The sequence below is a fragment of the Urocampus carinirostris genome, chromosome 17 (genome assembly GCF_059441175.1).
Source record: "Urocampus carinirostris isolate Australia breed hairy pipefish chromosome 17, RoL_Ucar_1.0, whole genome shotgun sequence".
Taxonomy (NCBI): Eukaryota; Metazoa; Chordata; class Actinopteri; order Syngnathiformes; family Syngnathidae; genus Urocampus; species Urocampus carinirostris.
The window spans coordinates 5,997,997-6,021,498 of record NC_142365.1 but is presented as its reverse complement, the minus strand read 5'-3'; the positions used below and the strand labels follow the sequence as shown (position 1 = coordinate 6,021,498).

The 23,502-nt window shown below is 40.2% G+C and overlaps 1 protein-coding gene across 2 annotated transcripts in view; it reads right to left on the bottom strand.

Moving 5' to 3' along the window:
* Window positions 1-23,502, bottom strand: part of LOC148349019 (seizure protein 6 homolog) — a 169,975-nt gene that overhangs the window by 23,189 nt on the left and 123,284 nt on the right. For both annotated transcript variants that reach the window (XM_088320942.1, XM_088320941.1), the window contains exons 5-9: window positions 13,906-14,091; window positions 10,859-11,027; window positions 7,652-7,818; window positions 7,378-7,572; window positions 3,027-3,165 (exon numbers count right to left, since the gene is read on the bottom strand). In XM_088320942.1, the coding sequence (XP_088177068.1) occupies window positions 3,027-3,165; window positions 7,378-7,572; window positions 7,652-7,818; window positions 10,859-11,027; window positions 13,906-14,091 (856 nt within the window). The remainder of the gene's footprint in view (window positions 1-3,026; window positions 3,166-7,377; window positions 7,573-7,651; window positions 7,819-10,858; window positions 11,028-13,905; window positions 14,092-23,502) is intronic.

Genomic DNA, 23,502 nt, shown 5'->3' with positions numbered 1-23,502 from the left:
ATGACACCATCCCAGTGTTCATTTTACCTCTGAAAAGTGATGGCATGCTCAAAAATCTATGGGTCCCAACAGAGATCAATGGGTCCCCCAAATTTGTGTTATCGAGCATGAAATTGTAAATCGGCGACAAATATATAATATAAATCTATATATTCAGGCGAACTAGCCTGGGTGAGCTTTACGTTAAATATTCAAGATAAACATTCAGGGTGTTGGAACGGATTAAAACAATTTTAAATTACTTTTAATGGGAAAAAAACGACTTCGGTGATCGTACAAATCGGTTTTCGTACAAAGAATTGGAACGGATGATGGTCGAGAACCGAGGTTCCGCTGTATATGACAAATCGTACAAACGCCCGAATGCTTACATAACTAGATCTCCCAATAAGCAACAATAGCCGTCGTCGGGCTTGTCTGCGAGTCCATTTTTCCACAGCCAGCGGCAACTTTCCTGCTGTTTTAAATTTAACCTCGCTGCGCTCCCGTGCCTGCAAACGCTTCAGGCAATAACATCATCACTTATACATTTTTTTTTGTTGCCGAACCAGAATCTTTCTGATGAAAAATCTCTTATTTGCCGAGCGTGGCGACGCGAGCAGCATGCTTTATCACGTGCCCCTTCAAAGGACATTGTGTATTATTCATCCCAATCCTATAATAAGTGAAGTTTATTTTGTTGACTCATTTCTACTGAAAATGCTACTTCCTTTTTTAGATAAATGCTTTGATTTTTTTCAGTGCTCACTTTTGGTTTAGCGTGGTTTAATGTCAGGTACCTTAATATCGCAGACAATCATTTAATTTCTTTAAAGCAGTTGTCCCCAAACTACGGCCTGTGGGCCGGATGCGGCCCGCCTCCACATTTGGTCCGGCCCCCTTAACAATACCAGAAAGCATTTTGATTTTTTTTTTCATATATGTGTATTTCTATTTGATAATAAAGTTGGAATTTTGCAATAAAATGTTCCTTAGTTATGAAGTATTTTCATTATTAACTATTAGTTAGTACGGCGCAACAGGGGTTGCTGACTTGATTTTGGTGTTATTTTGTAAAGCAGAAAAAGTGAAGTACCAGTATATCACCACTGGATGACATAGTCCCACAGGTCAGAGAAGGGTGTTTGGGGCAAGTCTCACGGGACCTCACGTGATTTAATGAGACTCTTAATGTCAATAGGTAAATGGTGTCGTGTGAGACTGACATTTACCATCTATTTTGCAGGTGAGATGTACAATACATTTTTACATTTAGGCACTCCTGCAATCATCACGCTTTTTCTGTTACAAACTGACCCCGGCCCCTCATCAGAGGAGGGAAAAGTTATGTGGCCCTCACAGGAAAAAGTTTGGGGACTCCTGCTTTAAAGGGACATTGGGTATTGTTTAGCATCTCCTAGTAGTGAAAAAATACAATTCATAATGAAAAAATAAGATATTGATTATGGGCAGCACGGCGTGGCAGTGGTTAGCGCGTGTGCACACACAGTTCTGAGGTCTTGGGAACCTCCTGTGTGGGTTCAAATCCAGCCGGACTTCCTGTGCGGAGTTTGTATGTTCTCCCCGTGCTTGCGTGGGTTTCCTCCGGGCACTCCGGTTTCCTCCCACATTCCAAAAAAATGCATTTCAGGTGGATTGGCCGGTCCAAATTGTCCCTAGGTGTGAATGAGCGAGCGAGTTGTCTGTCCCTGTGTGCCCTGCGATTGGCTGGCAACCAGTTCAGGGTGTCCCCTGCCCACTGCCCGATGATTGCTGGGATGGGCTCCGGCACCCCCGCGACCCTACTGAGGATAAGCGGTGCAGCTAATGAGATGAGATGAGATGATATAACAAGGCGGCGCAGTGGTTAGCTCGTGTGCGGCACAGTTCTAAGATCTTGGGAACCTCCTGTGTGGATTCAAATCCAGCTACCAGACTTCCTGTGCGGAGATTGTATGTTCTCCCCGTGCTTGCGTGGGTTTCTTCCCACATTCCAAAGACATGCATTTCAGGTGGATTGGTCGGCCCAAATTGTCCCTAGGTGTGAATGAGCGAGTTGTCTGTCCCTGTGTGCCCTGCGATTGGCTGGCAACCAGTTCAGGGTGTCCCCTACCCACTGCCTGATGATTGTTGGGATGGGCTCCAGCACCCCCGCGACCCATCTGAGGATAAGCGGTGCAGCTAATGAGATGAGATGAGATGATATCACGAGGCGGCGCAGTAGTTAGCTCGTGTGCGGCACAGTTCTAAGGTCTTGGGAACCTCCTGTGTGGATTCAAATCCAGCTACCGGACTTCCTGTGCGGAGTTTGTATGTTCTCCCTGTGCTTGCGTGGGTTTCCTCCCACATTCCAAAGTCATGCATTTCGGGTGGATTGGCCGGTCCAAATTGTCCCTAGGTGTGAATGAGCAAGCGAGTTGTCTGTCCCTGTGTGCCCTGCGATTGGCTGGCAACCAGTTCGGGGTGTCCCCTACCCACTGCCCGATGACTGTTGGGATGGGCTCCAGCACCCCCGCGACCCTACTGAGGATAAGCGGTGCAGTTAGTGTGATGATATAACGAAACACATGTACATGTTAAACTACATAAATAAACACGTTTTGAAAAAAAAATATGGTGGTCAGTTGTTACACCGTGCCCCTTCAAGACCAATATCATAGCGATGTGGAGGTTAATTGGGTGATGGTTGAAAGGGGCGCGGGGATCTTATGTTGACATCAGTGTGCCGTGCCTGTCGAGTTCCAATCAGGAGAGCCGGATAAGTGGCCGAGGGGAGCCGACTGCCAACGCATATTCATTTCAAAGCCAACTCGGAGACACACCAGGGAAGCGAGCGCGGGGAAGCTTACCGGCTAATCTGGTCTGAGAACGAGATGGAAGCGAGGCGGAATGCAGAGGACGAAAGTGTGGGGGGTGTCTAATTAGGACCACAACTATAGAAACACTTGTCACGGTGTGTCGGCGTGAGATAAAAGTCCAGCGTCTGGAGACGCCTTGTAGCACGCGTGGAGGTCGGGGCGACCTCAGATATCCTCTCGGGGGCTTACACTTGAATATCCAGCATGATGCGCTTGTCCTCTTCCACGTGGATGCCCCAGATGCAGTCCTGGCCCTTGTCGTAAGCCTCCGGCCAATTAGGAGACAGGACGACGCCGGCGGAGTCGGTGATCTCGCCGCTGCATACGGCTGCAACCGCGAAAACAAAAGAATTACAATCAGGATGTTGGATTCGAAACCACCTTTTGGATAAAAAGAACAAAAAAAATCCAGTATAGGGGAACCTCGGTTTTCGAACGCCTCTCAGTTCGAACAAATCGGAGTCTGACCAAAAATTTTGAGAAATTCTTGCTTCGCTGTTCGTTCAAAAAAATCGGAGTTCGAACGCCGGTAATGCGTGGGTGCGTACGCTAGGGTGCGATGCTGAGCGGCGTACGGGTGTTTTAGCCCCTTATTATGCCTCCGAAGAAAGTCAGTGCAAGCGGCAAAGTTGCTACAGGTGAAAAAAGAAAAGTAGTGTGCACAACTATTGCATTTAAGAAAAAAATAATAGCCAAATATGAAGGAGGTGTGCGAGCGCCTTCTGCTGACCACCAGAAAGGTAAGGAATCTTATTCATAAGATTACGATAACGCGAACGTACGATTAGCCTGGGTTAGCTTTAAGTTTACGTTAAACATTCGGGGTGTTGGAACGGAGCCCAACATTGAGGGTGTTGGAACGGAGCCCCCTTTCCAATGAACCGCTCACCACTTGTTGTGGAGACCCAGGTGCTAAATGACTTGTAAACGACCTGATTTTTTTATTTTTACGTTCATGTTAGCGTAATCTTCCGTATTGCCGTTGTTACCACTTTCTGTATTATGTTTCGACTTATTACCGACACTGAAGAAATTACCAATTTTTTGTTGATTTGCACCTAATACCAACTGTTTTTACGGAGGCATACTTCTCTTTCACTTGACAACCACCAAAACAATGATTTCATCTCAAAGCAACGAGATCTCGTTTGCCAAAATCGGCGCAAGACCAAAACAACAATGGCGGATCTGCCTGACGAAAAGTTTGGAGTGCGGTAAATCTTTAAAAAAAAAAAAAAAAAAAGTTATTGGATAATAATGACAATTTGGTGTCAAAAAAGTTGCGTCCCGGGGACGCACGTTGATTTGATGTTGTAGAAATTGGAGGTCCGATAATCGAGAGAAAGTCTTCTCATAAGTGGATAAGGATGGGCAGGAGCCAGCCGGTTGGAGGGAGATGTCACTTTATTGATGCGTCAATAAAGATCTCACAGAGCTAGGAACATGACAATGTATTTAAAGCTGGTAGTGACGTTTAGGCTTCGATTGAGTACACCCCAAAAGGCGGTCCTGTATCACGTATCAAGTACAGAGCGTCCCGTCCCTTGCACGCTATCTTCAAGGAAACTTAATGTCTGCCAAGAGTATCTTCAAGGATGTCTACCCGACCGTTTCCCACTACTGTAAGCAAGTCTTTCTAAATTTCTACACGTATGCAAATCCATTCTACATTTGCAAGTGTATTTGCCACAACATTGACACAATGCGTCCCCAGCAAAAATGATGCGTCTATGACGCAGGGACGCGGGCAAACGAGAACACTGCCATCCCCTGATCTAAAACCTACATGAGGGCAGGGAAAAACTCAAAAACCTCAACTTGAGGAAAATGAAGAAACCTTGAACTAATCTCCCTTTAATTGATAAAATAAATCTTCACCTACAGGAAGATATGGTTGCATAATTAATTGTTTAATATATTTTAACAATATTGTTACTTTTCATAAAAAAATATTTTCCTTATTTTACTGTAAGTAACAATGTATGTATTTTATTTTGCTATATTTTCAATTTATTTTCCTAGTAAAATAAGAAATATACTAAAGCCTTTATTCTGTGAATAATACTCGTAAAATGTTGTTAAAAAAATATCTACCCCTATTGGCAGATAGTTTTGCCTAAAGAAAAACAAAGTTGAAAATATAGTCGGATAAAAAAACTGTTGCTGTTTTTTTCTCAAAGTGATACAATCGTTTTCCTTATTTTACTATATTTTTTTAGCAAAACAAAAAACATTTCAAAACACAATTGTTCTTTTTTTGTTCTTTTTATTCTTGAAAAAGCAATGTTTTTGCCTGTTTTTTCGTTTTTCTTTTCTTTTTTAAAATATGTGTAATGTACAAAATAAAATGAAATTTTCGTATTTTTGTTGAAATTGATTAAAATATTTAGTCTACATCAAGACAGATTGCCTTCCATCTGTTAACTGATACTTTTCAATTCATGGGTAACTTTTTTTATTTTTTATTTTATTAAAATATAGAAATAAAGTGAAATAAAAAAAACCCAATCCCAAAACCCTTTTTTTAAATTTTACACTAAAAAAAAACTACTGGTAAATATTTCCATCAGCAACTATTACATTATCTTTAAATAAGGCCCAAATTATTTTTAAATTAATTTAAAAAAAAGTTAAATCAGCAGTTTTATGCCTTCTGCAAGATAAGAAAACGTTAATTGATAAGAAAAATAGCATGAAAGAAAAATTATATCAGCTGGCGGTGGATTCTCTTGATCGTACCGGATAATGATCACAAACTGAAAAATCAATGTTTGCAGGTGAAACAATAAATGTTTATAAGACTGCAATCTCCTATTAAAACCACAAATGAAATAAACCATTGGTGCAAGCTATTTCTCTTACGGGGAGAAATATAAAAAGCGCTCAGCCTGTAAACCAAAGGGTGTCCGTGACCCTGGGGGTGCGAATATCTTTTTTTTATTTGCTGGTGTTCTTGCGCTGAGCTTGACAGAAGAGCTTTTCCATTTTGCCGCGTTACCATTAGGTCAGCTTGTGTAGGTGAAGTGTAGAGAATAACAACAACAAAATAATTAAACCCAATTGCACTCTAGAGGGCGCCAACCTGTGGGGAGTGGCTGGCCTAAGGAGTGTCCACACCTGCACATCCCTCTTCTTGCTCCTTATATCGACAGGACCAGTACCATTGTTATGGTATCATCTTATTTGTCTGTTGTTTCTTGTCTAGGCATTTTGTTTAATATTTCACATTTTTGGTTTTGCTACTTTGTACCTGGCTTAGGTTATTAAAACAACATATTAATTTCGAGCAAAATGTGACAGACCCCATGTTGGCTCCCTCTAGTGCAGGGGTGTCAAACTCATTTTAACTCAGGGGCCACACGATAGAACAAACATTCTGCCGGGGGCCGGACTACTAGATTAAAGAGAAAGAAAAAGAGAGATAAAGAAATAAGAGAAAGAGAGAGGGAAAAGGAGAGAGGGTGAAACAAAGAAAGAAAAAGAGAGAGAGGGAGAGAGCATGATAAACAAAGGATAAAAAGTCGTAAGAGAGTGGGAAAAGAAAGGGAGTGGAAGAAAGGAATGGTAAAATGTTATGAAGAGAGAAAGAGAAAAGAGAGAAAAGGAAAAAAGGAAGTTAGAGCAAAAGAGGTTAAAAGACACAGAGAGAGAAAGAGACAAAGAGCAACAAAGGAAGAGAAAAAGAGAGACACAGAGTGAAAGAGACAGAGACGGAGTGGGAGAAAAGGGGTGGAAAAGAAAGAGAGAGAGAGAGAGAGAGAGAGAGAGAGAGAGAGAGAGAAAGAGAGAGAAAGATAAATAAATACAAGTACAGTGTCTTTGTTCGAGGCACCTTTCTTTGGCAACATCAAGTTGACATATTTCAACCTGCAGCTTGTTTTTCTCTTGCGCTTCTCTGAGTGTTATCTCGCGGGCCAGATTCAATCCCTCAGCGGGCCTGATCTGGCCCGCGGGCCGCCTGTTTGACACCTGTGCTCTGGTGGGTAATGGAGTGCCATATCAAGACAGTCTGTTTTATACTTTTACATTTTTTGCAGGCTTGGGGAGTAATGGATTACATGGAACGGCAAAAATGATGTTGGCAAGCTGTTTGGATTTATTTTCATTTGGTTTCTGTGGCATTTTATGTTAGTTTTGCCGGAGATCAAAGAGATCAAAGCCAGGAGAGAAAGCTTACCACGTGTTGTGAGTCATAATTGTATTCATATTTAGTTTCTTTTGTCTTTTATTAGCATATTTGGTATTGGAGTAATCCAAAAGTAATTGAATGTAATCAAGTCAAAGTACCCCTCCCTAACCCTGGTCTGGAGGAACCTTATAGAATTGGGTCTGCGTCTAAATTTGGACTTTTTGGGCACTTATTATACCACCTTTGATATCTCGAAGAGCTACAAAGAGATGCGGGATCTCCGCGGGTGGCCAACCCACTTACGAAGCGGCGGAGATGGCGTAGGGACTCTTTGTGATTAAGGGCTATACAAATAAACATGACTTGCCAAGACGAATCACAACAATAGAGATCAAGGATGGAGGGACTCACCCCTGCAGGCCGGCTCCGTCTCATTCCACTGAGCGTTTTCGGCGTCCACGCACTCTATAACCACCGATCCTTGCTCCAACGTGTAACCCGGGTCGCAGGAAAACTCCACCACGGCCCCCAAGCCGTACGTCGAATCGCTGCTGCTGAAATTTCCGTACTTCACGAAGGGGGCATAACACATCCCTTTGGCGAAAGCTGATAGAAAGGAAGGGGGAGGATATAGCATCTCGGTATCAACAGAGTAGATTGCTCACGTGTAGGAGGAAAAACTCACCTTCGTATCTGATGGCCGCTCCGGTGGAGGTCAGCGTCCCGTCCGTGGTGAACTCCACGAAGAGATAACGTCCCGTGCTCAGGACGCCCTCTATAGGCAAATACTCCACCTCGTACGAGTCGTACACGGCCGGGGAGTCGATGTTGTTTCCGTTCTTAATCAGCAGCCTGGAAAAAAAAGAGAAGCCGGTTACCCTTGAGTGTTAGCAGATGCGCAAACAATGGCGGAGCTGAGATAACGTCTGTCACCTCCAAATGAGGTCAACGTGTGTTGATAGCAATTCGTTCTTTCTACTTCTCACTTCGTAGATTTGCAAGACTGAGCATGTATCTCCTTGTGTATGACCTTTTTTTTCTTTTGAGAGAGATCGAGCATCTTTCCAGCCATTTCATTTCATCAAAAATGAGAAATTAAGCACAATGTCCATGCATCCATCCATTAACTTTAGCTTGTGTCGGGTCGCGGGGGCAGAAGCCCTAACAGGGAAGCCCAGACCCCATTATCCCCAACCACCTCTTTTAGCTCATCCGACGGGATCCTGAGGCGTTCCCAGGCCAGCCTAGAGACATAGTCTCTCCACTGCGTCCTGGGTCGTCCCCGGGGCCTCCTGTCGGTGGAACATGCCCGGAACACCTCCCAAGGGAAGCGTCCGGGAGGCATCCTTATCAGATGCCCGAGCGACCTTAACTGGCTCCCAAGGAGCACATTGAGCACAATGAATGTTTTTTAAATCTCAATTTGTGAAAAAATGTGTCTGGTATAGCAGATCTATCTATCTACCTTGTTCATATCCCTCAAGAGGGGTGACCGACAGCAAGACAAACACATACAATAACAAAGAAAATAAAAAAGTGAAAAAAATAGTAAAAAAAACACACACAAACCTTTTTGGACCATGGCCAACCCAAATGCCCAAACACCCAACCAAGTTAGGCACCTCGGTACCTAAGTTGGTCATGCTTTTGTCCCCCCAGATGACACGGGACATAAGAAAGCGGCCATGTCACTCGGGTCAGGGTGACACAACACACTTTTTTGTTCAACAGCAGGGCCCGACAGCTTTCACTGGTTTACCCCTGCCGCATCATATAAATATATATAGCAGATACACAGCAACAAATAAAATCCTACCCAAATGACACCACATGTTGCCAATTTATTGTAGAATTTTTGGTAATATATCAATATTATAAAAAAAACTATCCGCCACACTGCAAACATTTTAATTTAATCCTATTTGTTGAACATTTTGCCCATATTAAGCATAATTTATCCTACTTAAAGTTACCTTATCTATTTTTTTCTTGCAATCAAGAAAATTGATTCTTAAAATTATGGATGAAGCGCAAGAAAATGGAGGGATGGATGGATGGGTTCTTAAAATTAGCAAACTTATCTGATCTAATGTATTGTACACAATTTCCAAGAAACTCTTTTTTTTCAATAGAAAAAAATTAACAAATTGAGTAAAACAATCATTATCTTCTAAATGAGAATACTTTCATTTTTTTCTTTGTTTACTAAAAAAATTAGAATGGCCTAATTGAGATAAATTATACTTAAAATAAGAAACATGTTCAGCAAATGGAATAAAATATATTATTGTAGTGTGGCAGTTCTTATCATTTTAAATATATGTTTCTTTTTATAATGAAAAAAATCATTCTTACATTTAGAAAAATACTATGTAATATAAAAATAATAATAAATACATGTAATAATAAGACATGTCAACCAACATACACTGGTGTGTGATTTTGATAAAAAGTTGTACTTTTTTTAATTAATCAAGTAAATTGCAAAATAAGTTTAGTCGAGACGTTGAGAAGGGTCAAAATAATAATTTCATTTGAAAAGGAAAATCTATCCTTCAAACTTTTCTTTCCTTAAAGAATGGACATTGGTTCCTTCTCTAGGTTTCTTCATTTTCCGCATGTTGAGGATTTTGAGTTTTTCCTTGCCCTCATATAGGTTTTAAATCATGGGATGGTGTCATTATGGTTTTTGGTTTGCAATGGTCTGTGGTCTGTGCAGCCCTTTGAGACTCTTTGTGATTAAGGGCGTCACAAATAAACATGACTTGACTTGACTAGACATTTATAAGCAACCCTACATTTTTAAGGTTAGTATGTCATATTTTTATTTGATTTTATTTTCATTTTGTCATAATATAAGTAATAAATACATTTTTAAAAATGTTATTTGAAATAATTTAATAAATTATTGAACCTTTTACAGGTTCCATAACCGATTGTTTTTCTCCATCACATAAAGTTTTTGATACACACAATTTCCAATTTATTTAAAAAAAAGTCAAATACATAAAACACTAACACGCAAAACATTTTTCTCTGAGTGACTTCCGAAAATAAAGCAACCTCACTTTACTTCCTGGTTACCTGCTATCACTTCTAAATATAGGCAAAATGGCAAACATGTACAAGGTGAAAAAGGGTCCATGAAGGTCATTTCCCATTACTGATTATCAGGGTTGGGTAGGGTTACTTTAACTTTATTACTTTCAAATGAAATGAAATGAAATGATCTGCATTTATATAGTGCTTTTCAAGTCAATGACTTCCCAAAGCGCTTTACAGTGTGCTTCACATTTCCCAATAGCGGCCTTGTATTGCAGCCATGTAAGACGCTAACCTGCTTATTGGGGGTATAAGGGGTTCAGTGTCTTACCCAAGGACACTTCGACATGTAACACGGACAAGCCGGAATTCGAACTGGGATCCCTTGATCCCAAGACGAGCGCTCTACCTCCTGAGCTACTGCCGCCCCTTTCAATTACTTTTGGATTACTCCAATACCAAATATGCTAATAAAAGACAAAAGAAACTAAATATGAATAAAATGATGACTCACAACACGTGGTAAGCTTTCTCTCCGGGCTTTGATCTCTTTGATCTCCGGCAAAACTAACATAAAATGCGACAGAAACAAATCCAAACAGCTTGCCAACATCATTTTTGCCGTTCCATGTATTTCGTTACTCCCCAAGCCTGCACCAAATTGAGTAATTGTATTCATATTTAGTTTCTTTTGTCTTTTATTAGCATATTTGGTATTGAAGTAATCCAAAAGTAATTGAAAGTAATCAAGTTAAAGTAACCCTACCCAACCCTGCTGATTATCCTTTGTATTCCAGGAACGAAGCTGAAGCATGCCAACTTATAAAAAGAAAAACTAGCGCTAATCTACCTGTCATCGTCCTCCGCCAGGGCCACCTTCTCAAAGTGGATGTGCAGCCGCTGTCCTTCGGGGGCCTCCAGGACCCAGTGGCAAGTCAGGTTATTGCTGTAGTTACCGGGAAATCCGGGAGAAACGATGCGACCGGAGGTTGCGTTTTTGATCATCCCGCCGCAGGATGCTGCAGGAGGACAGCCCCCGAAAAATGGCACCGTAAATGAGCAGTATTATCACAATGTTTTCGGTAGACCACACAATAAAAGCTAGACAATAGCCGAGGACTCTGTGTCAACCAGAAAATAACCTGGAAAGAAACTTTGGGTAATCATTCCTTCCTATGAATCCATGCTGTGGCTCCTGGGCTAATTTTTTGCCCTGTTATTCAACTTTCTATGGTCATATTCTAACAAAATACATAAATCAAATGAGCAAACTGGTCTACTATTTGCCGTATCAATTTAGCTTATCTTGGTATTATTTTTCATAATCTAATGAAAAAAAAGACCCGAAAACCATCAGGAAAAGAATATGCCAATAGAAAAACAATTTATTGTTTTCTTATTTTCTAAATTGGAGAGAAGTGGTAACCAAAAAGGTGCCCGCCATCAGTAGCATTTAGGCAGCGGGGAGCCAATAGGGCCATCCGTGTTGTAATGTTTTGTCCATTAAATAATTCTAAATTGTCTGTCAGTCTCATTTCATTGCTTTCCCCGTGGCTTCTTCCAGATGTGTTCATTCATATTTCAGCATTTAACCAATCACATTTCAGCCATTACTCAGAAATCTGCCCGGAGGCCTTCATAATTGTTTGTGAAGGCCTCCTCTAGCATACCATAATGTCAAAGACGTTGTTGGTTTAGCCAATAGGATTTCTAGTTGGCAAAGTGAGAGGCCTCCGGTAGGCTGTGTGAAATGTCATCTCATCTCATTAGCTGCACCGCTTATCCTCAGTAGGGTCGCGGGGGTGCTGGAGCCCATCCCAGCAATCATCGGGCAGTGGGCAGGGGACACCCTGAACTGGTTGCCAGCCAATCGCAGGGCACACGGGGACAGACAACTCACTCGCTCAGTCACACCTAGGGACAATTTGGACCGGCCAATTTACCTGAAATGCATGTCTTTGGAATGTGGGAGAAAACCCACGCAAGCATGGGGAGAACATGCAAACTCCGCACAGGAAGTCCGGTAGCTGGATTTGAACCCACACAGGAGGTTTCCAAGACCTCAGAACTGTGCTAACCACTGCGTCGCCGTGCTGCCCTCTACTAAATAATAATACCCTTTATTTTTTTCCCTCTACAATGAACTTTAAACTTTGAACTTTTTTTTACATTGAGTAACCAAAACTCAAATCTCTGAAAATCACACAACAAAATCGTATTTAGAAATATTGACTTTTCAGTGCAACAAAAAAACATACAAGAAGAAACCTTATATGTTTTATAACAAAAAAAAACATTACTCCTGAAAAACACAGGAAACAAATTAAAACATTTACAGATGTACAACAAATAAAAACCGTTGTATACCATAAGGATTATACCTAAAAAAATCAGACCTTTTTTTTTGTATCTGAATTTTCTTGTGCAAAAAACGAAAAGGGGGAGGGGGAACAAAACCGAAACCAAACATACAAAAAAAAAAACAGCAACAACGAATAAAAAAAACAACTAAAAAATTAGACAACGAAAATGGCTTCAAAATGTTTTGCTAATATTGACAGCTAGCCAACTTAAAGGCTTATAAAATACATGTTTTGAAAAGATAAATAAATAAAAAAAGAGAGAAAAAAGAACAAACAGCATCGACACATAATCTAATCTAATCATAACAACTGGCCACCTTAAAACAATGATAAGGGACTTCTTGATTTTTGGGGAAAATGTGACTCCATGAACAGTTTCGAATGCTATTTTTTGTTGAGCGAATGCACATTTATTTTCAAGACGATTAACCCAAGCGGGGGAATAAGTGTAACTGGGGACAAACTCCCCTAAAATCATAACTGGTTGGTTGTTTGGTTGGATCCCTTGATTACTACAGTAGGCGAACCGTTTCCTGTGGTGTGCCTTGGGCAAGTACAGCCTGGTGGCGCCCATCCCTCTCCGGGCCAAAATATGTTTCAATCTGGTCTTGAACCGGGAAACTTTTCCGTTGTAAACGGATGTGCACTTTAATACGTACAAATACCGTAAATTCCGGACTATAAGCCGCTACATTTTTCCCTAACTTTTAACCCTGCGGCTAATTCAGTGTAGCGGCCAATTTATGTAATTTTTCTAACACCCGCCAGCGGCGCTCGAGTGTTGCTACCATTAACTGCCCTGTCACAGGCACCGGTTGGGATGAAAGTTATATTATTATTATTAAAGCTTTGAAAACTCTCTCGGTGTACCGTCTTTTTTTGTAAATATGTGTAACCCTGTATAATAGATATTTGCAACTGTATATTTTTGTAATGTATTTATTTGTATTTATTTTAGACACTTATTCTGATACGTTTTGCACGGGTGAATGAAAAAGGAGGGGCGGAACAAACGCGGGGTGCCGAGTTTAAGTGGGGACCATTAAAGGTGTGGGACAGACAAGGAAAGAAGAGGGGGTAAAAAGTTGGATAAAGAAAAAGGAGTTACGTGAGTAAATGTGTTCATCTGATATATTTTTCCCACCATTACCTTTGGAAATCTACACTTTTTTCCTTGGATTACTTTCAACGGGACCCGGACGCTGCAGGTCTGCATCAAACCTTAAGTACCGGTATCATTTTCCGTTCATTTTGCCGGCTGTGATTTTTGGACCGTGGACTTTAATGAAGGACATTTAATTTCAACCGCGGGACTCGAAGTCGGGTTTGGGTTAATTTTGTGTTTGTGTTACATGTTTAAATGTGGGCGCATGCGGCTTATATACAGGTGCGACTTGTGTATGTACAAAATCGGTTTTCCTCTTAAAATGTGGTGGGTGCGGCTTATAATCAGGTGCGCTCTATATTCCAGAATTTACGGTATATGATCTCAAAGTCATATTTGCAGATATCCAACCGTCACATTTGGCCTTACCAACGCATTGGGGCTCCTTGCCGCTCCAGTAAGGCGTGGTGGCGTTGCGGCAGGTGAGCACTTGCATCCCTTTCAACCTATAGCCGCCGAAACAGTCGAAAAAAGCTTCCCCTCCGGGGTGCAGCTTCGTCACAGATACCTCACCGCCGGCTGGTTCTTTGGGGAATGAGCAGCTCAGCACAAATGCTAAAACAGAGAACACAGAAGACGCCGTTCCGAATATTTTTGCAGGGATTTCATCACATTTCAACGCGATCGTGATCGTCTTTAAACTCTCGGAGTAGGAAGAAAAACAGCATCGTTATGTTGCTTTGGTGTTGCAGCAGGTTAAGATCAATGCCCCAAAACCAGATTGTCCCCCTTGCAAATAAATGAACTGAGAGCAATTGGACCAAGGAAAGCGCTTCTAATGGAAGCTATTAAACAAGCTCTCGTCCTGTCTAATAACCAGGCGGTTCTACCTCATTAGGGGGGTTTGTGGGGGAGCTTTTAATGACAATGCTACAACTTTGAAACTCCCGCAAATGAATGCGCATCGTAACAAGTAAACATAATTAGAGTCAGGATGGAATGGAAGCGGTTGTGGAGCTGGCCAAATGACGGTATACGTGTCAACTTTTAGCACGGCAACTTTCTGCTTAATGAGCTGTCCTGAAGACAAAATGAGAGCTACTAAAATGGGAGGGGAAGAATCAAATCTACAATCAACAACCGCTGCATAAAATCTCACCTTGAGCCTACATAATGTAAGATCACAGCACTTGCTATCTTTAACTTCAACTTTTTTGTTATTACTTATCCACCCCAACACATCAAAGGGACAGAGAGTAATATTTAATGCCTCCTAGTGGTCAAAAATGTTTCGTTCTGTAAAAAAAACAACAGCATTGCAGTAGCTCAGGAGGTAGGAGAGCGATCGTCTTGGGATCAAGGGATCCCAGTTCGAATCCCGGCTCGTCCGTGTTACATGTCGAAGTGTCCTTGGGTAAGACACTGAACCCCTAATACCTTCAATAAGCAGGTTAGCGTCTTACACCGCTGCAATACAAGGCCGCTATTGGGAAATGTGGAGCACATTGTAAAGCGCTTTGCGAAGTCATTGACTTGAAAAGCGCTATATAAATGCAGATCATTTAATTGAATATGATAATAACCAAAATACATGAACTATTATACCAATGTTATTTTTTATAGTTATTCATGGGTCAAGAAATTGTTATTTTTTGCAATGTGCAATCCATAACTAGATGTCGCCGCCATGTTTTTTTCTGGGATCTTTCTGCTACGCTGTGCTCATTTGGCACTGGTTTTCATTTGCATTAGACAATACAGTGCCATCTGTTGGTCAAATATTACTCAATGTACCTTTACAATTAGTAAATCAGCTCTTGCACATTTGAATTTGTTTCTTAGTGAAATAGATAACAAAAACGTTTTTCATTTGAAAAACCAGTTGAAAAAAAGTTAATTTTGATTACATCAATCAAATAATAATTTAAAATATTTTTTCCGTATACTAAATGACTTTTAAATAAAAAAATGTAAATTTAGCATTTCATTATAAAACTTTTTTTATTCAATACGTTGACATTGTATTATTTTGCAAGAGAAACAAGTAAAGCTTATAGTCAAACAAGAAAAAAGAAAATTTAAAAATGTGTGTGAAAATAGTAAAATCAATCAAAATGAGAGAAATAGTTTTACGAAATACTTTAGTAGAAAGATAATTTAAAATATGTAATGCGATCTAAGATAGCTTCAGAATTACTAAACAAGGTTTTTCATCCGTTTTCCTGACACAATGAGCTAAAAACGTATGTGGTGCTCCAAAAAAGGCGAGACGAATTTTGAAAAGCTCTTTAATTCACTTGGTCAATAAATTGTTAAAATAATTTATTTACTACTCATATTTAAGAAAAAAAATCCGTAAAGAGGAAAAAAATAGCGTCAGCAAATAAAACAAATCTTGATAGTTAGCCACTTATCAGAAACGGGCAGGAGGAGGAGTACAGGAAATTGATTCAGGACTTTGTCCGATGGAGCGACGCAAACCACCTGCACCTAAACACCACCAAGACCAGAGAGATGGTGGTGGACTTCAGGAGAACCAGAACTCACCCGGTTCCTGTAACCATCAAGGGAGAATGTGTAGAATTTGTCCAGACCTACAAATACCTGGGTGTGCAGCTAGACAACAAACTGGACTGGACTGCCAACACAGAAGCTCTATGTAGGAAAGGGCAAAGCCGACTTTACTTCCTCAGAAGGCTGGCCTCCTTCAACATCTGCAAAAATCTCCTGAAAATATTCTATGAGACAGTAGTGGCAAGCGCCCTCTTGTATGCGGCAGCGTGTTGGGGAGGCAGCGTCAAGAAGAAGGATTCCTCTCGTCTCAATAAACTGGCTAGGAAAGCGAGCTCTGTTGTGGACAAAGAGCTGGACAGCCTAACAACAGTAGCTGAGAGACGAGCACTGAAAAAGCTGAGGTCAATCATGGACAATCCATCGCATCCACTACACAGCATTATCTCCAGACAGAAGAGCAGTTTCAGCGACAGACTGCTGTCACTGTCTTGTACTACGGACAGACTGAAGAGATCTTTTCTTCCTCATGCCATGAGGCTCTTTAACTCCACCCGGCAGAGTAAAGGCCCACATTAAACCACACCACCTACATTGGATATTACTGAATCTTACTGCAATATGTATTCTGTGTAGCACTATTTAGTTACTCTATATAACACGCTACAGTGGGCATTTGCACGTCACACTGGGTATTTGTATATTGTATTCTTTTGGCTTTATTATTGTACTGTTCTCAGCTCAGGGATGCTGCTGGAAATGTGAATTTCCCTTCGGGGATGAATAAAGTATCTATCTATCTATCTATCTATCTATCTACTTCAAAGATTTTTCTCTGAAAAGAAAGAAAAATGAAAAAAAAAATCGAAAAAAGTAAGCTTTGGTACGTATTGCTAATCTTCACAGCTAGCCACCTTAAAGGTTTCGGTCGTCTCCTTGTTTTACGACCAAGACGATGATAGCTAAACTGCGCAAAAGGCACTTCTCTTCCCAGAAAGTCATTTCGGAGAAAATTTGATTTTATGAGACATATAACTCGGTACTAAACACGACCGCCTCTGAAATTAACCTCGAGGGAAAATAGCCGCCGTTGCCTAATGGCCATAAAGCGCGTGTAAAACGCTCTCTATCTCTTGTTTTAATTTAATGACTTATGTTTTCCTTTCGCATGAGCCATCGCTTTCCTGCCGCTAATGAAACTCCGTGCCCCCGCCAGGGTCCGGTGGCCCCCCTCAACCGGGTCCCCGAGATGTCCGTGCAATTCCTCATTTATCACCGGCTCCAATGAAGCTCGTTATTGCTATTATCTCAGAAGCATTTACATTCCTATTGCTGAAGCGCCCAGGGCAAAACTTGTAGAACCCATTCCGCTGGTATTAAATTTTGCGCCGCTTCTGTGCCGTGAGACACCGGGCCATAAAGTCTGATTATTTAGCCATAACAAATAATAGCCGCGCCGCTTCGGAGATTAGCCACAGGAAATGGATGGAAGGGTTGAGTTGTTGACTTTTTGTCGGTAACCTAGCGCAGTGGTTCCCCCCTTGTCTGACTTAAAGACCCACCACTCCACTCCGACCTATATCAAAATAAAAATTCAATTTCTCAACTTTATCGAATCAAAGGATTGTACATTTCGAACCAGAGATTGTAGACTCTATTCAACTATTTTTAAAACAAAAAAAATGACAAGAAAAACCAAAACAACTGTATACTCGCATCTCATCTCATCTCATCTCATCTCATCAGCTGCACTGCTTATCCTCAGTAGGGTCGCGGGGATGCTGGAGCCCATCCCAGCAATCATCGGGCAGAGGGCAGGGGACACCCTGGACTGGTTGCCAGCCAATCGCAGGGCACACAGGGACAGACAACTCACTCGCTCAGTCACACCTAGGGACAATTTGGACCGGCCAATTCACCTGAAATGCATGTTTTTGGAATGTGGGAGGAAACCGGAGTGCCCGGAGGAAACCCACGCAAGCACTGGGAGAACATACAAACTCCGCACAGCAAGGCCGGTAGCTGGATTTGAACCCACTCAGGAGGTTCCCACGACCTCAGAATTGTGCCGCACACGCGCTAACCACTGCTCCGCCGCGCTGCCCGTATACTCGCATATGGAAATAAAATCCAACCAAATCACAATAAAATGAGATGTGCTCCCTCTCAAACACAATCAGAATGGCGCCGATTGACTGAACAAGAAGAAGAGATCAATTAGGGCATTATCGCCATCTACTAGAATAGAATAGAATATACCTTTATTGTCATTGTTACAAAATGGGTTAACATATTGTGACAACGAAATTGGGGATGACACTCCAGTTTCACACATTCACCGTGAGGTAAAAAAGCCAAGAAGATAAAGGAACAGAGAAGATAAGGTTATAAAACAAGGAGGATAAGGTTATAGTTATAATCACGCAGACAGGAAAACGCTCCAGAGGGTCATCAAAACAGCCCAGAAAATCGTTGGTTGCTCTCTGCCCAGTCTGGAGGACATTGCCTGCTCTCGCTACCTCAGCAGAGCAGAAAACATCATCAAGGCCACCACCTCTTTGACCTGCTGCCTTTCGGCAAGCGCTACAGGTCACACAAAACAAAAACAAACAGACTCAGAGACAGTTTCTTCCCCAGAGCCATTACCACCCTAAACAGACACCGCACAAAAAACTGAAAAACTCTTGCAAAAACACTACCTCATACGAACGTAAAATGGTACTCATGTCTATGTTTCTTGCACATGTTTACTGCTCACCTTGCACAATGTTGACTATTTTCTTTGCACTTTGATGACTATTTTTTGCACCAAATGCATATGTTGACTATTTTCTTTGCACTATGATGACGATTTTTGCACCAAATGTATAATTGCACAAACCCTTACGATATCAAACTGTATTACGATAACAAACTGTATGTGACATCCTACATGCCGACATTTCTTGTGTAAATATTGTGTAAATTATAACTATAACCTTATCCTCCTTGTTTTATAACCTGTAATCGATCTCTGTTTTGTCTTCCTAAAATGATCAAACAATAGCAAGACATGTGAAGTGAATACTGTGTTTTAAGTCAATCACATAAATACGTTATCTGACTGATACTGGTGGAATGTAAGATTGAGGAGGGGGGCATTAGCTTGAGTTTGGGCATCAGAGGTTGCCGTGACAATTCCACCACAGGGGGTCCGCCCCCACCCATGCCCAGTAGACCAGAACCTTATTTTGCCAGGTGACCCACAGAAAACATGATTTCGACCCACTTTTTGGTCACAACCCACCAGTTGAGAAACGCTGACCCGGAGGGTGCTGACATAAGTGTCTGCAGCATATCGAATTTGCTAATGTTTAGGTATTCTAATTATAAACCAAGCATTATATTATATTATATTAATTTATATACCGGTATATAAACACATATATATACACATTCTATATTTTGTGTATTATATTGTTTTTTTGTTTTGTTTTTTTTTCAAAATTGCTGCTGCTAAATCTCTATATATCTATATATCTAAATCTATAGCTCTATATCTATATCTCTCTCTCTATATATATATATCCCTACATCTATCTATAACTATATTTTTCTTTACATTTATCTCTATATTTATCTATGTATTTATCTCTATATCGATCTCTATCTCTATCTCTCTATCTCTATATCGCTATCTCTATATCTTTACAGTGGGACATCGCTACCTCGTGGTTCCACGTTCGCGGGTTAAGAGTTTTGCGGGTCTAAAAAAGTAATAATAATAAAATAAAATAAAACTTTTTTTTTTAAAAAGTAATTTTTTTATTTATTTAGTTTTTTAAGCATTTTTGAAGGGGCGTCGCTACTTCGCGGATTTTCATTTTTCGCGGGTGCTTTTGGTCCCCATTAACCGGGTCTAAAAAATAATAATTATATAAAAAAAAAAAACATATATACATATATATGATTTTTTTTTGAAAGCAATTTTGAAGGGGCGTCGCTACTTCACGGATTTTCACTTTTCGCGGGTGGTTCTGGTCCCCATTAACCGCAATAACCGAGGGACAGGGTTGGGTAGGGTTACTTTAACTTGTTTACTTTCAATTACTTTTGGATTACTCCAAAACCAAATATGCTAATAAAAGACAAAATAAACTAAATATGAATAAAATTACAAAATTTTGTGCAGGCTTGGGGAGTAACGAAATACATGGAACGGCAAAAAGGATGTTGGCAAGCTGTTTGGATTTATTTTCATTTTGTTTCTGTCGCATTTTATGTTCGTTTTGCCGGAGATCAAAGAGATCAAAGCCAGGAGAGAAAGCTTACCACGTGTTGTGAGTCATCATTTTATTCATATTTCGTTTCTTTTGTCTTTTTTTTTTAGCATATTTGGTATTGCAGTAATCCAAAAGTCATTGAAAGTAATCCAGTTAAAGTAACCCTACCCAACCCTGTATCTAAATCTATAGCTCTATATCTATATCTCTATATCTATATCCCTATATCTATCTATAACTACATTTTCCTTTATATTTATCTCTATATCTATCACTATATCCATCTAACACTCTATATTTTTCTTTATATTTATCTCTATATTTATCTCTATATCGATCTCTAGCTCTCTATCTCTCTTTATCTCTCTATCTCTATATCGCTATCTCTATATCTATAAATCTATATAAGTAGGACAAGAAACTTATTGGGAAAATAATGTACTTTCTTGCAGTACATTACAGTTCAAATTGTCTTTTGATAATTTCCTCAACAGTCACTGCATCTGTATAATAAAGCATTGATTGATATTCCTGGAAATTCGAATCTAGGAGATCACAGGAATAACGTTGTGGAAGCATTCATCATTGGCAGGCGCCAAGATATTAATTACTGGGAGTCCATGCTTGTCCAATCACATTTCTCACAGCCCATTATAAGAGACAAGGTGTCGCCACGGCTTGCCGGGGGGGGAGACGAAGACGAATTGAAATATGCCCCCCCTCTTCGTTTGAAACCCCCCATTTTTTTCCCCATGGTGGCTACGGTTCGTTTAAGATGTAAGCAGGACGGGATTCGGCAGAGCGTCGACCTTTCCCAAGGTCGGACTGTCGTCCTTTGGATCAACAAGATGCTTCTAGGATAAACACATTTGATGCAAAATGAGTTCCCGTCGACGGCCATATTTGTTTTGGGAAGGCTAGAATGAAGTAATGAGAAGAAAGAATAGACAAGCGGTAACTACAATGCTTTCTTTTTTTGAAAGTATTGGAGCAAACATTTTATGTTTTGAAGTAGCAGTGGAGAATTTGGAACTTAATTACTATCTGCTTCCATCTCTTGGCTTGAAGTTATGATCGCAAACTCGGTCAGCTCCTTTATGATGCGCGTGCGAGTACGTTCAATTCATCTGTTCGGCCAAATATTTCCATATTTGGAGCTTGTAATCCGACAAATATGATTTTATTTTTAGTACTGTTTCGCTCAGTTTCACTTTCACTTTTGTTCGCTGCATACTGTTTTATTATTAGTAGCTCAGGAGGTAGAGCGCTCGTCTTGGGATGAAGGGATCCTAGTTCGATTCCCTGCTCGTCCGTGTTACATGTCGAAGTGTCCTTGGGTAAGACACTGAACCCATAATAACCCCAATAAGCAGGTTAGCGCCTTACATGACTGCAAGGCCGCTATTGGGAAATGTGGAGCACATTGTAAAGCGCTTTGGGAAGTCATTGACTTGAAAAGCGCTATATAAAATGCAGATCATATAAAATGCAGGTTATTTGTTATCTTATATTCAACTTTAATTGTTCTATATTTTATTTTCATTCTTATTGTTTGTTAATGCTACATCCATTGCAGCCTGGTCCTCCTGGAAGAGGGATTACCTCATGTGCCTTCTCATGGTTTCTTCCTTTTCCTTATGCTAAGATTTTTTGAGTTTTTCCTTGCCCTCATGTAGGTTTTAGATCTGGGGATGGTGTAATAACAGTCTGTAGTCCGTGATAGTCTGTGCAGCTTTTTGGAACTCTTTGTGATTAAGGGCATCACAAATAAACATGACTTGACATGACAAAATGTTAGCATCAGTACGCTAATGTCAGCTGGACGGCTTAGAGGTTTAGGATACGTTTTTGACTAAAAACCGAAAAATAAAGGAAAAATAGTCAAAAACAAAAGTCGGCACATATCGCTAATCTTGTTACATAGCCACCTTAGTTTTTTTTTTAATGAAAAACAAAACTCACAAAAAACAGGAAAATAGACAAGAAAAAATATAGCGTCTGCACGTATTTATAATCTTGAGAGCTGGACACATTAAAAGTTTTATAAGGACATGTTTTGAGAAAAGAGAGAAATTAAACATAACAAAAGTTCATGCCAGCATGTATCGCTAATCTTGACAGCTTGCCACAATCTTGTTGTTGAAAATAAAGACAAAACATAGCCTAGAAGAAAAGTTAGCGTCGGCATATATCGCTAAACTTGACTCTAGCCACACTAAATGTTTAATGTAGAACATGTTTTTGAGAAAAGAAAGAAAACATACAGATAACCTCGACAGCCAAACTAAAATATGTTTTATGATACATGTTTTCAAAAAAATGAAGAAGACTAGAAATATGGACAAGGAGAACCTTTAGCATCGGCATATTTTGCTAATTCTGAAAGCTAGCCCCCCTTCAGATTTAAGGAATGTGTTTTTGAGAAAAAAAGAAGGGAGAAGGAAAGGTTATCTATATATGCATAGCTAACCTTAACAGATAACCACCTTTAATAGGATACATGTTTTTGTAGAACAAAAAGAAAATAAGAGAAATAGTAAATACACCAAAAGAGGAATTAGGGTCAGCACATATTGGTATTCTTAATAGCTAGTCACCCAAAAGCATTTATAAGTAACATGTTTTCATGAAAAGAGAAGGAAAAATAGACATACAGTAAGTTAGCGTTGTCGTTTCCTGCTAATTTTGACAGCTAGCTAGGTTAAACGTTTAATAAGGAACATGTTTTTAAGAAAATAGATAAAAAAATAAACGAGAAGAGAAGTTAGTGTTATTCTACTGTTGCATACTGTGTTCTATTCTTGCTTAGTGTGCCATTCTCGCCTGGTTCAATAGTAGTAATATTGTTGATACGATAACATGTTGTTGTAAGTTTAAACAGGTGTTGATACGATAAGATGTTGTGAAAACAGATCTCAAACTGTTTTTTTGTCACTCCCTGTCCCTTTAGCAGAAGAAACACGTAAACTAGGGCGTTCCTAATACAATAAAAAGGCAAGGACGAAATGGACTTTTTCAGAGTGTGTAGTAGACTGTAACAGGCAGTCTATGGTCATCTCTCCTTGCAAGTATGTGATACTCACGGTCTCTGTGTCTTCTTCATGTGCAGGTTTTTATTACAAGTGTTGGGGTTAACCTAACAATAGTGCCTGAAAAAAACTAGCCACCTTGAAGGTATTGTAAGGAACATATTTTTGAGAAAAGAAATATGAATAATAGACAAGAATATTTGGCCTTAGCATGTATCGCTAAT